At 37.7% G+C, this 15560-nt stretch overlaps 1 protein-coding gene across 1 annotated transcript in view; it reads left to right on the top strand.

Moving 5' to 3' along the window:
• Window positions 1–15560, top strand: part of PTPRK (protein tyrosine phosphatase receptor type K) — a 395041-nt gene that overhangs the window by 177300 nt on the left and 202181 nt on the right. Inside the window, exons 6-8 of the mRNA XM_090136137.1 lie at window positions 515–596; window positions 2354–2469; window positions 15346–15520. Coding sequence (XP_089992263.1) covers window positions 515–596; window positions 2354–2469; window positions 15346–15520 — 373 coding nt within the window. The remainder of the gene's footprint in view (window positions 1–514; window positions 597–2353; window positions 2470–15345; window positions 15521–15560) is intronic.

The raw sequence follows: 15560 nt of genomic DNA on the forward strand, positions 1-15560 counted from the left end.
ACTACTGCATAAATCTCCTACAGCTGTTCTTTTCATTGCCACTGGGCAGTGCCACTTTATTTCTGTGCTGCTGCTGCATATTTTCCGGTACAATTACACTACACGCTACACGTTGCATGAGAATGTGGGCTACAGCAAGACCACTGATGGGAATACAAATGTTAAAATTCTTATTCAATTGTATGCTGTGATGTTGAACCTGTCTGAAAGTAATAGTGTTTTTTTCAGGATTGAATCATGTTTATGCATTTAGTGAATTGAAAACAGTATGCCGCTAATTGAGATAATAAACTTGCTTTTCTGTTGTGCTATAAGCAGCGAATCCAAAGCAAGTGATGTATATGAAAAGAATGGAACTGCAATCCATTAGGTAATAAATATTCCATTCAGTCATCAAGCCTTGTAGGAACCTCAGCTAAATGAAAAAGGCAATGTGTCTTATATCAACACGCCTGCTACTGTGGGAATTCTGCAGAAATGAATGTTGTAAACATTTTTTCTTTCATTTTGACAGGTAATATTTGAAGCCGAAGTCTCAGATGGGAGAAATGGCTACATTGCCATTGATGACATCCAGGTTCTGAGTTACCCTTGTGGTAAGTAATGATTAAGAGCTGCATTTTTCTCTGTCTTTTCAGGACATATTTGATATTGCTGTGGCCTGCTGAGTTTTCATCACTTCATCACTGATGTTCTTTGTTCTTTCAATAGCATTTGTGTTGTAGCTTCCAGGGCAAAATGTAGTGTTGCAAGTGATTTACCTGGGTGAAATCTTTGTCTACCAGAAGTATTGCATGAATATAAAAGCAGAAATGCTTCAGTGTCTTAAGCTGTCTTTTGTTAATATGTATGTTCACTATATCCACTACAGATACAGATTACAGAATTATGGCTTTCCAGATTTCGTGCCCTTTTTTTGTTGTTGTTTTTTGTTTTTATAAATGGCTTCTAGCTATTGAACTATTGAAGGGAGGTCCCTTGCTATGGTTTATTTTGTGAACAGAATTCAGGCATTTATATTTGCCTCTTTCTGCCTAACTCTGGGTAAAACTGTACACTTCAAACACAAATTGTGTTAATTCAGGTGTCGTACAAGTAAACATTGTGAGGAAGAAATTATTACTGTGCATTTCTGACACCACTCTTAGTTGTGTTTTTTTTGTTGTTGTTGTTACTTCTATTTCATTTTTCTGATCTTCCTCTAGACGCTCCCTTTCTCAAAATTAAATTCACTGTAGTGCACCTCATGGCTGTTAATTTAATTACTTTTTGAAAAGACCACATCACAACAATCTTCCTCCAAAATTTTTAAAAGATGGTTGCAGTGGCAACCTCACATCTTGTTTTCTTCCACCCACAACTCTGTTATGACTCTTATAGGTTACCAAGCATAAAGGGGTATTTGTGTAATATACCTCTTTATATTTCTGCCAGCCAGGCTGTCTGATCTCAGTAGTCAGCAAAACTCTCTGCGGCTCCAGTATCTGGCTTTGTATTGTCCCTTGCTTCTTTCTTTTTCTTCTTTTTCTTTTTTCTTTTTATTTATTTTCTAATTGCTAAAAGGCACTTTGGTGCAGCCATGACAGAAGATAATCAAAATCTTATACTTTTCAGATAAGCTGTTTTCTGTACCGATCTTTAAACATTTTTTCATTCTGATTTGCTGGCCTTTTTTCCTGAGAGGTTTTCCGGTGTTTTTTAGTTCTTTTTTTAACTAAGCACAAAGAAATTACAGCTCAGCTATTGTTGTAATTGGTGGCTCTTGAGAAAGGAATGGGTGAGAGCTGTGTAATATACCCATTCCTCAAATACGTCTGTCAGATTTCTTATGTCTAATAAATCCTTCAGGTGGTTGTGCCACAGAGCTGTCCTAGGGGCTTTGTCAGAGAAGGAAATAATTTGCCTGAATATTGAAATATTATGCTGAACAGCAAAAATGATTTCATTTAGTAAAAGTATGGAGCTCAAAGTTATGTTGCAAATTATCTAGATAATACCTATTTTTTTTCACTTGAGCAGTATCCTTTTAATTGGCTTTTTCCCAGTATGACAGACTTCATACAATTTAAATTGGCACGGATAATTTTTGTAATGTGCTACTGACATTCTAGCATTTGATCTTCTTTTCTGGGCTTTGATTCTTAAAATACTTTATTAGAACTCATGTAGAATAAAAAGGAGAGAAGGGAAAGGACTGAAAACGTTCTTCTGGAGCTGAGATGAAACAAATCATTTTCTTTGTTTGTGTTTTCCAGCAGAAGGTTTTTGTAATATGCGTCTTTGCAGAGATGATGCAATGGCACCTTTTGTAGCAATAAGCATTATTTGTAATTTTTTTTTTCCAAATCTGCAGATAAATCTCCACATTTCTTGAGGCTGGGGGATGTAGAGGTCAATGCAGGGCAGAATGCTACATTTCAGTGCATTGCTACAGGGAGAGATGCAGTGAATAACAAGTTATGGCTCCAGGTAAGGCCAACTCATCTAAGTCTATTTGCCTAGAGAACAAAATGCTTTCTGGAAGGGAAATATTTAAATTCTTAAGTCTTTTTTCTTTTGCATGTGAAACATTTAATTTAAAGAAGATGCTATATTGTTTAAATGGTGAAACTGTAATCAATTTTGTAGTGTTAAAAAGCTTGGATTGGGACCTTTTTTTTTTTTTAATGGCCAGTAGAGGAAGGTTGTTCTTTAAGGCATTTTGATCTTCTGTACTTTTAAATCAGCTCCATTTATTACCATGAAGTACATATAAGTACATATTCTCAATTTTAAAATGAAAACTTTTCTCTGTGGTTTGTGTGAATGGTCTTGAAAGACTTAAAATTAAGACCGCCAAGTAGAAAGATTGCAAAGGTTCACACTTATTTCTTTAAAAACTGAATTTTGCCACATAATACCCGTATGTGTATGCTTAAACCTTAAGCACTGACATTACTTTAGAATCATTTCTTAATATGTGTTTTACAACTCATTTTCTTAAAAATAGGGAATTTTTATACACTTTCAGAACTTCAAAGTTTTTGGCAATGATTGGACTTTGAAATTAACTATAATCAGAACTTTAATGTATGTATTTTTTTTTGTAAAGTGTTGTGCTCTTGAAATGAACTGTAATCAGTTACTTCAATCTGTTTGATTTTCTTTTAATAGAGTGTAGGATGACAACCCCTCAGTAGCAGTTGCATATAGGCATGTGTTAAACTTCAAATGTAAAAGAGAATATTTTTAATAGAAATATGAGATTATAAAAATCTGATACACTGAATGTATTGCCAGACTAATATGCTGCAACATTTTAAAATGTGACACAAATCTAGCAGTAAGTGTGTTACATTTATCGAATTGCTATCTTATCAGTCGGAATGATGTGGTATTCCATGTCTTTGGATAGTAACTTGTTTAAACTGAGCACATATAAAATTTCTTCACTGGGGAAGTGGAGTACAGTTTCAGAGGCTTGCCAGATAGATTGCATAAAGCACACAAACTGAAATTGAGCTTGGTTACTATACCAAAGACAGGAATATAACAAAAGGTGCAAGCAAGAACAAATGTGAGGCACTGTCTTCAGTGGGTAATTGGTCAGAAAGGGCTGACAGGGACTGCCAGCTGGTAAGCTTCCTCATCACTTGGTCCTCTGGGTCAGATAACTGACAGATTATACTTGCTAACTTGCACTCCCTTGAGAAGGCCAGTTATCCGCCAGACAACTCAGAAAACATGTATTTTGTCCCTTCAAGTACTTTATGGGTGGTTTTTTGTGGGGGATCACAGATGTGCTATTTTTCTCGCAGTGTAAAAGATAAGGTGTCTTTGACATTCAAATAACTCTGCTTGTGTTTGTGAAGTGCTTTGATATTCTTCAAGACACTTTGCTACTAAATTCATATGCTGGGTCTTACATTTCCCTTCTTGTTTTCCCTTAAGTAATCCCAATTTTTCACTAGCTTAAAGGTGACCCATATTTTCTTCCTCCTCTCTCATTATTCCAACACTTCATCTTACCTTCCTGACATAAGTGCAAGTCATGAACTTTCCTACCTCTGAATTTATCCTTAAACAGATGTTACAGCTGTTTTGCTCAGCTAATAGTGAATTGACTCCTCATCCTTAAAACACTAGGTGAATATATATGGGGGCCTCATAAGACTAAAGTGTATGACTTGAAAGAGGCTAAAACATTAGCCTTTGACCAAACCAGAGATTCATAAAGGGTGAATAGCAAGCAAGGAAGAGCAAGCAGATCAAATCAAATGCCTAAGTAATTGTTTTTGAGAGCCCTGAGCTGAAACATTCCAAGAATGTATTTTTCTCGTAAGAACAAAAACTGATGTGGGGAGGAAGAAAAAAAGAAAGAAAGAAAGAAAAGAAAAAAAGACCACTGCGGGGGAGAAGAAAAAAACACTTCTCATGTACGCTCTATTGGAAAAAATAGCTTTTGGTCATGTCCTTATTGAAAGAGAAAAGATATTTCCTTAGTAAAGGGAAAAACAAACAAACAAAACCAAGAAAAAGTAGCATACAGGTTGCTATTAAAACAATCTTTGATAAGTAAAGATCTAAGGTACAATCTGGGACTTTTTGTATCTGAAATGATCTAAGATAACATTTGCTTGCATTGAAGTAATAAAGTTGTACAGGCACAAATTCCATTACAGAATCTTACTACTGCTCTCTGGCTTTCCCAGCCCTCTGCAGCCAAGGGCTGAAGGAAATTCAGGAGTGAGACAGAGCTGGGGGAAGCAGCCACCCTGCTTTCTTTTCTGTAGTGCTGCCTCTGAGTGCAATCCAGCTGCACTGAGCTGCAGCAATCTCAGCTTCTCCCTCCTAAACTCTTCTGTAGTATGGAGCTTTTACTCACCTTTCCATTGAATTAGTTGAGGAAACTGATCTGGCAGAAAAAAAATTTTGTCCCCAGATGTAAATTATTGCTACTGTTATTGAGAGCAAGAGGGATTTTTGGTTTTGGTTTGTAAGGGTGATGGTGCTGTGTGCACGTTTTGTTTTGGTTCATTTTTAGCTTGATTCATGTCTGAATTACCTAAGTATATAAACTGTGCCAGCAGATGGGATGTTTGGCTGGGAGCAAGGAAGAGAGAAGGATTCTAACAACAGAGTAGATCTCATTGTAGATTGTCTCATTGTTAATGACCTGTATAAACTTTAATATTCCAGTGGGGAAAAACCACTGATGTTACACAAATTATTTGTGCGCATGCACATTTCCTTGTTTTTCTTTGTAACTATAAATGAAGTGCACATATCTTTATGTGACTGAAAATAAAAATAGATTAAAATAGACATGTTTCAATGCATTGTTTTTTGAGTGTTTATAACTGTCTTTTCATCATCTTCATTTTCTATAAGAGCGTAACTGTAAGAATTTCAGATGAATATGAATTAACATTGAAATTTTTTTGTGACTTTCACTAATGTAGATTTTGCTGGTTTGTTTATTTTTAGATTATATCTTGTCTCCTGACCTCTTTCACAACCCTATCCACCAACCCCTACATTTTGCAGCCCCACTGGACCAAAGCTGGGGACAGGCAGGGCTCTGGCATTGAAAGATAGACCGTAAAGATAACACAAGTCTTTAAAAATTTCAACTTTGTTAATGTAAAACAAATATTTGAGCAGGTAAAGAGATTTAACTGGTTGAACAAGATGATCTAAAACATACCTTTCCTGACAAAGTAAATACTGGGTGTGAGAGCAGGACAGAAGTGTAGTGCTTAGTGTTTTTCACCTTTTCATCTAGTATCCAGTCTGTTATGGCTACGAGCTGAAGTATTTTCTTTAAAACCTACAATTATTGACAAATTCTGAAAGAATTTCAAAGTCCTTTCTTTTTTTCTTTTTTTTCTTTTTTTTCTTTTTTTTCTTTTTTTTATTTTTTTTATTTTCTTTTTTTTTTTAATTTTCTTTCTGGAATGCATTTGGTCTTAGTGTGTTATGTTTTTGCTTACTATCAACTTCTGAATGTAGTACTGTGTTTTGTTTTTTTTTTTTTCTCGATTTGTTTATTTATTTTACCTTCTCTTACAATTTCCAGTGTAGTAAGTCATGCACAAACAACTTCAGGATGGTACCACTGAAAACACTGAAGCATTTGGATTGTCGGATGAATCCCCAAACCCAGCGCAGTAACATGGCATTCCTGCCTGTTACGCTTTGGTGTGCTTTGTTATATAAGGAGTTAGCAGTAGTACTTGTTGAAAATTTCCTGCGAGAAGAGAACATAAATATGTGTGCGTGTGTCAGCTGAAAAGATGCAATAGAACAAGTAATAGACTGATCAGTTGTTGCGTGCTTCTGCTGATCTTCTATTTTTTTAAGTATATGAATTGTCTTTTATGAGAAAGACTCTTGAAGAATGATTGTTTCTTTTGCTAACTTTGGATGCACTTTGCTGCTTTATCCATATTCATTTGTTGAATTTGTATCAATATTGCTATAAATATGGCTGCTTTATTTTTTTTTTTTTTGGTGTATGTTAAATGCCATGCATTCCAGTGGAGCTAGGTTGGAAAACAAGAGTCATTTTTACACATGGATACTGTTTTTAGGATGGATACGTGTTAAGCATTAAATATATGTGAAAGCGGCACACAGAGAACAATACAAACATTAAAATAGAGACATTGAAGAGGGTCTTCTTACCCATATGATTTTTTAATATGAGGAAAGCTTCCATGATTTTAAGCCTTGTTCTTTTACTGAGAAAGTACAGAAATAGAATTGTCAAATTGTCTGAACAGTGTAAATAACGCTTTGGGACACAAAAAATAGAAAGCAGCATACATATTGTTCAGCATTTGCTGTGTGGATCTGATTGGGATATCAGAGCAATAGGGTTTTTTGCATAATCAAGCTGTATTTAACTGCTTCCTGAGCTGGGAACAATTGTGATTCTCATAAGCCCAGTATGATTTTCAGTGTCTTATCGATGTCCAGTTTAACTGGACACTTGCACAGTACAGAGATTTGAGCTTTTTGCTTGAACATCTGTTAAACCATATGTCTTGGCACCTGGTTCAGATGGTGATAACAGCGGCACTAATGAGTCCATCCATCATCGCTGAGCTCTGCATTAACATAGCATTGGATTAGGGAAAGCGGATTCTTCTGGCTTTGCAGACGGATGTATTTTGCCACGGTCTTCAGTGATACCATTTGCTCTGGTGAATCTGAAATTCAGAGGGGTAGTGCACATGTTTAAAAGTTTAATGTGTGCCCGATAATCCTGTGCAGATTGTCATTGGAGCCGTGGCGAGTGGGCCAATCTGTCAGCAGGGGCTGTGGGTGCTGGCAAGAGGCCACCCCACTTGGGCTGCCAGGGCTGGCAAGGCAATCCTGCTTTTGCCCCTGAAGAGACTCGTCAGCATGAACGGATCTGATCCAGACCCTCTCACCACCAGAGAAGTATGTCGTTCCTTGAGGAATAACAGATAATTAAAGCAATTGCCTGAAAGTAATAACTGAAAATGTGAAATTAGGAAGCATTATGGAAAATAAAATGCAAATTGCTGGAACAACAATGGCATGGGGCTGACCTCCCAGCAATACCAACTGTTACTGGATGATGAAAGACCATCTGCATGGCTGTTCAGCACTGCCGCATCATGGTCCTGTTCTTGAGGAAGCTGCCATAGCCTATAATGCCATTTTTGCTGGGTTCTTGGGTTGCGGTGCTCATTGCCACAGAGTATGATTTGATGTTTAGCGTTTGTCTGTCTTTCAGGCATTTTCACTGTTAGATAATGTATGTGTGGGCACTTAAAAGCAAATTTGGACTGAGCACGTGCAGATGGTATCCTCTGATGATGCCTTAAGGCCATTCATTCTGTAGAACCAATGCAGCACGGCAGGATTTTAAACTGGATAGTGTATGTGCAAACCTGTGTCTTTAGCAGAGGGCTGAGGGGATGCAGCATTGATGACTATTGTGTTTTATGAAAGGACAGTAATTCCTGTCAGGAAGGGATCTGTGCTATGTAGTTCCTTTAATCTCGTGGTGTCCAGAAATTGAAGGCATGGTTCATTACCCAGCGGTAGGGTTTTGAGAGTGGGCCTTGGTCCTTGGGCATAAAACATTTAGCTGTAGTTGAGTGTTTGGGGGCTTTGCTCCCTGTTTTTATGATGTTGGAAGAATGCTTTTTGTTGGTTCTCACAAATTTTACAACCCCTGAAAGTTAAGGGAAGCTGAGTAAGCTCTAAATGATCAAGAAACTTTGTTTTGCTTTTTCTTTGACGTGGCCTAAGGGAAACTGGGAAAAAGTGTTTTCTGGATGCTTTTTTAGTACCATAGGGTTTCAGCTATGGAACTGTGATGGAGACTTTTGGTCTCACTTTTGTTCTTAGTCAACTGTCATGTTTGACAATTCTGCTGTTGAACTTAAGTCTGTGGGTCAGGCCTGCTGGCCCTGCAGAGCAGCTGAAGCCAGGGTGTCTTGCTGGGACCACAGGAGGGGCAGAGGCTTGCTGGGATACTGCTGTGAGGCTGCCCCAGCCTCTGGCCTGCGGGGAAGCAACTGACTTCAGAGCATCAGCATCTGCCTGCAACACAGGTGAATTTGTGACAGTAAATATTACTGATTCTGTTCTTCTCAGCTAGTAAAATGCTAGTAAAATTTGTCATCTTTCCTGTGTCTTGATTACTAACATCAGCCAGATAGCATACAAGTTCCTTTTGTCTTGCACAGAAATTTCATTTTACTCATTATTGGTTGCTTTTACTTACAGAAAAGATGATTTTGACAGCGAGCAATGGAAGAAGGAAACACAGAAGACAGGCTTCACCTTTCACAGGGGCTTGTCTATTTTACCTATACGTTTGCTTTAGTGTGTTTAAGTTTTCTTATGATCCTAGTTTTCCAAACATTTTTCAAGGAAATATGAAAAGCTGCCTTAAAGTGATAACATCAAGGTACTTCCAGATGACTTGACTAGTAATGTAACCTGTCCTGCACTTTGCTGAGTCTGACATGATTATAAAGAATAATAACAAATGAAAATTACAGTATTAATAACTTATTTTATATTCTCTTTCAAATTTGTTTCAGAAAAGTATTTTAGGGTCATTTAACCCTGGATGAAATGTTTTTCGTCTCTTCATCGGGTTTGTTAGCCTCTTGGCTAAATATGGCAGTAGAGTCTACCCTAGTCATCTTAATTTTCAGCAACACCAAATCCTGTAATCCTCCTGGTTTTAATTTAATTTTGCCCCCAGTTAACTAATTCCTCCAGCCTGCACAGCTATAAGTCATATTATTTACACTGCAGCCTTTGAGACTGCTGTCCCTGTAGGTCCTCACTAAGGATGCCACTGCTTTCATCAAGGCCAGAGCACCAGGTGCTTGGGAGCTGTGCTGCTTTTGCATCCCTATGGTGGAACTGGTGGGCATTTCTAGGAAGGAATTTACTGACATTTCCTTGACCTGGTCCTGTGAGCTTTGTTCCTTAATCCATGCATTTAGATCCTCTCCTCTGAGGTGCGAAGTGCAATAGGTACCTTTGTGCTCCAAGCAACAGTTTGCTCAAATAGCTATGAGATTTATAGAACGATAAACTTGTCCTTTCATAAAATGCTGATGAATGTGTGAATATATATATACACACACTTTTATATACAACATTTTTATGTATGTATGCGAGTGTGCATGTATATATATATATAAATACTGGTATACTTATTTCCTTTTGGAAAAGGGTAAAATCATCTGCTAAGAAGCATGTGAGGAGGTAGCCTGTCTTATTTTGGTCTTGGTAGTGTGTGGTTTTTCTTTTCCTTTTTAATTTTGCAAAATCAGGTTGTTTTTTTTTTTTTTTAGATCTGCAGGTTGAACGCTGCAGTTAGGTGTGCTCTGCTCAAGATGCTATTGATCTTTAGTCATTGTGCCCAGATTTGGTGTTTTTGTGATTAAAAAAAAAAAAAAAAGTACTGTAGTTCTGCAACTAGAGTACTGTAGCTTTCTGAAAAGCATTGTTTTTAAAATGTATTTTTTTGTGGCATGTGTTAGATAAATTCAAAATAAGGGGTGTTAAAAGCAGGTATGGTTTTCATTTCTATATTTGGATGGCCGGGTTCACTGTAGAATGTATTTTGCTTGTTCCTTCTCTGGTAGATTTTATTAAAGGCTAGGATTCCCACTTCTGAAGATACCAGATGGTTCTCATTTAGACTATTTCTTGCTAACAGTTGGTTTCTTCCATAGGAGTTTCAGTGCAGTGGGAGGGAAGTTAAGCTACCTCTAAGTGGACAAGTTTGCTTAACAGAAGTATATGCAACTAAAATATGTGAAGTAATTTTGTATTCTTCTAAGTGGCACTGCAATGTAGAATTCGACTCTGCACTTTCCTCAAAATTGTTAGAATATATGTGCATGGGAAAAGATTTTGAAATGCATGTGTAGTGCATGGGAAGCTCTTTTAGTCTGTTTTATCATACATTTGGGGAGACCAGCCAGCTTAAAGTTTGTTACGTTCGTTTCCTACTTAAAGGGGAAGAAAAAGAAACAACCCGTAACCGCTTGCTTTCTTTGAAAAGCAAACTGACAGAAAAGAAAAAGCTGCTGCCTGACAAACTGCACATAAGTAAATTTTTAAAGTATGGTAATTTAGGTTAGTTTTTTCCCCCCTTATGTTATTTAATTTTTACCAAAATGTTTTTTGACATCATCTGTTCTTGCTACATTGAAGCTATTTTCATTCAACCTTTTTTTCCTCTTGCAAAACAAACAAAAAAACCCACTGCAAGATATTTTTGCCTGTACACAGTGGGTAAAAGCACACAAGAAAAGAGAAGTGTAATGACACTACGTACTTTACAAATTCCCTTTTTCTCTAGGCATCTCAGTGTAACTCCCCTGGTATAACTCCCCTGGTGCTGGGGGAATTCTTCTCTGGTGAAGTTCTAATTTCTCATTTGGGGACAGAGTTGCTTGAGCTCTCCTCTTGCACCCTGACAGATCCTGCCTGCTCCCCATGGCCACACAGTGAATTAGATCATGGATTCCTTGATGATGATAAGATGGGAGACGATGTATTTTCAAGGATGGATTTTTATTTTTATTTTTTTTCCATGAAGTTAGGAGTACTGGCAAGGAAGGGTGAGTGAGTGTGCTGTGGTAGGCACTGCTGCTGAAGCAATGTGTGTGTCACTGCAGCCGTGGTGTTGACATCTTCTGATCTCTGGAGGCATACCAGGGTCCATCCGAAAGCCTGAGAAAGCAAACAGGATTGACTGTAGATGTTAGCAGTGTAGTGGACTTATGTTAAGATATTTACACTGAGAAAGGGACCGAGATGTGTAAGGTCGAGCTGTCCAGGCTGATAAAAATCAGTGTTATGAAAAACAGAGTTCAAGAGAATTCAGAGGAAACTTCAGCACAGAAATGTATGATATCTTCTCAGTGTTTAAAAGCAAAACACACACACAACCCCCCCCCCCCAAAAAAAAAAAAAGAACAAGAAGACTTAATCTTATCTCTCAAGTTAAAAAGTGAAGTAAGTTTTAAGTCTGTATTAGAAAATTTAGTGATGTACTCAATAGGTACAATTCAGGTATGATGTTAAGGTTAGGATGTTTCTCGTCCCATTCTGGAAGACTCAATAGAATATCATTTCATATTAATTAAACACTTACATTCTTTCATGAGGAAGAAGTGAGAAATTTTAAGGTCTCTCCTAATTGTTGTTTTGCCCTCGACTGTTTTTAAGCTGCATACCCTTCATTGTTAATTTTTTTTTTAAATAAATATATGCTCTCATTTCATTACTTGAGAATAATTTAAAAAAAAATGTTACTATCAAATTAAAAATAAGTGTGAAGTTATAGGGTCTAATTTAACATAATAGATTTAAAAGTCTGGAATGCTGGAGGGAAGGAGACTTTTTCACCTGCTTATGTTTCATTTTATTCAAGTGTTTGTAGACTGTAGTTCTTGGTGAGGCCCAGAGTTATTTCCAGCAAAGGAGAAGAGCTGACTGCTGCTGACCTCTCCTAAATGAACAATTCAGGGTTATCAAATCAGACAGCAAGGGGCTGGAGGAACGGAGAATCACACAGGGTACAGCCATTACCTATTAGTATAACTCCACATTAATTTTAAATTGAATTTTTAAAACCTAATTGAGCAGTGTTTTCAAGCTCTGTGCAGTATGAGCAGGACATAAATTGAAACAGTATGTACCAGAAGCCCTCTAATAAGCGGAGAGTGCTGCTGCCTTTCTTTCCTCTCCTTTAAAATCAGTGATATTGCTCTGACATTAAAAAGAAGAATTTAATTAAGAGATCGTGGCAGTGCATCTGAACTCTGACTGGTTAATGGTTTGCTGGTGTAAGGGACACGCACGGGAAATAAATGCAAGTATTTTCTTTAACATTTGTTTTCAAGTGAGAACTCTCTACTGTTTGAACTTCTCATGGTTTTAATGACTGAAAAACATTTTAATGGGTAAGCTGTACATGAAAATTGACTTTGAAGATGTAATTGTACCATTGAATTCCCAAGAAACAAATCCTAATACAGAGCAATTTGAGCAAGTACTCTGAGTCTTGTAAGATTAAGTAGTCAGAAATCACTGATGTAAATGAAAAAAATAAATCCTAGGTTCTGTTGTTGGAGCAGAACTGCAAAGCTCATTAAATATCATTTTGATTAATTGCTCTAAAATTAACTTTAAATAGTAGCCCTGTTCACTTTTACTTCTTTAACATGAAGCATGCAGGGCTAGCTGAAGTAAGCAAGTTTGGAGCTTTGGAGGGTAGATAATTTTATGCATTAACCTTTGTGATGGGCTTCTCTGCTGCAGGCTGCGTGTGGCATTGAAATTGAAAGCACTGGACTTATTGCAGGGAGTCCTTAATTTTAGAAAACTGTCTCTGATGTTCATTTATCCCTTTACAAGAGAACAAGAATTATTGCATTACATGGGTTACTGTCAACTCTACTATCACATCATATTTAACAATAAGATAAGCCTTCTGTTCATTATATCCTGCTTGATCATTTTAACAATTGCATGGCTGGTCTGTGTTTTCCAGGATAGCCTGGTATCCCCTGGCTTGCTGCCCACATGCTGCACTGGGGAAAGCATGCACTGTGGGGGGCACAGCTGAGCATGAGAGGAAACAGTGCTATGAGTTTGCTTATTATAGTTGTTTCAACTATAACATTTCATAACAGATCAACATTTGCAGAGAGTTTGAGTTGTGGCTTCTTTAAGCCTCTACTCAAAACTGAGGGAGAAAAATTAGAAGAAAATCTTGCTTTACAGTATGGCTTTCCTACTGGAAAATGCCAGCTCCACGGAGTGAGAAGTGCATCTCCTGCAAAATGGTTTTGCTGTAGCTTAAGTAGAGCTCAAATCAAGCCTTTAACGTTACCCTTTGTTTGCTTGATATTGGAATTTAATAACTTCTTTGATTCTTGAGGTTCAGCAAGGCCTTTCTGACAGGAAGACAGGAGTCCTTGTGAGCCTCAGCAGACTTCCTTCATCCTTCTCACAGGAAGCAGATGCCTTGTGAACAGTCCTTCTGGCAGCATCCATGTATTAATCAGAGTCTGGAAGGTTACAGGACAAGGGACTTTGACTAAGGCAGGAGCTGTGTGAGAGCCGTTCAGGAGCATCTCATGCTCCATCTCCCTGTGGAGATCAGTGTGCACGTTTTGTGTCTTGCTGAGCCTGGTCCTGCCCCACTGGCTTACCATGACCCGGACTGGGCCAAACGCTGTGGTGGCTGCTGGCCCCTTCTGGCCTAACAGAAGAGAGAGTGGTGTGGTGAGCTGGCAGGGGTTCCTCTCCTGATGAACTGAGGAAGAGTCACCCCAATAAACCTGCTGTTGATGCAGGTGACAGCACAGTTGCTTCTGGCAGAATACCAGTGACTAAACTATTCATGTAAACGTTTTAATACAAGGCCTGCATTGAAGCAGGGGATGGATCCTTTGTGTCTGCTACAAGAAAGGTGACAGAGCCTAATGAGGATCTTTTTGAAATATACTACTACTGAAAGTAAATACTTGTTAGCTGGTTTGATGCAGTGCTGAACCTCTGGCTAATCTGCAGCAAAGCTATGTAGGGAGTGACTAACTCATGCTAAGATCACAAGTGGTAGATGTGAAATGAAGTGTCCAAGAGTTACAAAGAACTCCTGTCTGTGACAGAGGCGGGTGTGTATACATGAGCAGTATTAGCTTGTTTCCTATTTTTCCCTTTTGCATTTTGCCACGGGCTGTTGGGTTATTAAACTCTGTTGCTCAGCAGTCTTGCTTCTTGCATTAGACAGCAAGCTCAGAGTTTAAGACCACACTGAAGATTCTCATTCCAGGAGTCAATTAGAGCTAAAAACATGAGCAGAGGTCTCATTTTGTTGTGCATTGGACAAAGCAGGCCGTGTAGCTACAAAGGGAATTACGATGTCTTTCTGGTGACTGAGCAAAGCTGTGCCTTCAGAAAATGCGTCCTGAGCTGGAAATCCATTCAGTTGATCCATGGTAGAGTGAAGGGATGTTGTTTATTTGGTTGGTGTGAGTTTCTGTTAGTGTTTTCCTTTTTTTTTTTCCTTTTTTTTTTTTTTTTCAAATGCTTGCTTTTCATAGAGGATCTGTTTTTTGATTAAAATAGTATTTTGTGTGAGTGGAGATAAGAGCAACTGTTCACGAGCTGAAACTAATTCTACTTTCTGACTTGTCCTTCCCACAGCTCCAGACAGATTAATTTTTTTCAGTGACTTGTGGTAGCTATAATTTTTTTCTTAATAACTGCTTTTAAAATAGATATACATCTTCCCATTTAAGAGTTTGCTTCTCTTCTCTTTTTATTTCAACTAGTTCTAGGTAGGTAGGTGGTGCTTAGTGTAACAGAAGTACAATTTTAGAAGGTATTGAATTTGGGCAGATAAAAGCTAGCATTAGAAAGGAAATGTTGGCTACTTGTTGAAAAATAGCTATTGAAAACCAGTAAAAATCCTTAATGCTGGATGTTGTTTAAATTATTATTATTTACAATAAATCCAGCATATCTATTATAATTTCTTTTTAAGTTGAATGATTTTTATTGGGAATGCAGCTGCTCCTGGACTGTCCTTTGGGGATCCCACCTATGAAGTAGTGGCAGTTGTGTATGGCACAGTCAGTCTTGTGTCACTGCAAAACCTGACCGTGTTTTTAACCCCCAAATTTGATTCTGAGTTCTTGTATCACAAAAATCATGCATAGGGTGAACACATTTCTTATTGTGGGTTTTTTTAATGTACTTATTGTATGATGACAATGATAAATGCTTATTATATTCTTACAATATCTTTCTGCTTTGGTTTCTCTTTTTTTATTTCAGAGAAGAAATGGGGAAGATATACCAGTTGCTCAGACTAAAAATATAAATCACAGAAGATTTGCTGCTACCTTTAAGTTGCAAGAGGTGACAAAAACTGACCAGGATTTATACCGTTGTGTAACTCAATCAGAGAGAGGTTCTGGAGTGTCAAATTTCGCTCAACTTATTGTTCGAGGTAAGGTTTGGGTCATTTTATCTGCTTAAATGCTTTGAGT

The sequence above is a fragment of the Phasianus colchicus genome, chromosome 2 (genome assembly GCF_987193195.1).
Source record: "Phasianus colchicus chromosome 2, bPhaCol1.hap1.1, whole genome shotgun sequence".
Taxonomy (NCBI): domain Eukaryota; kingdom Metazoa; phylum Chordata; class Aves; order Galliformes; family Phasianidae; genus Phasianus; species Phasianus colchicus.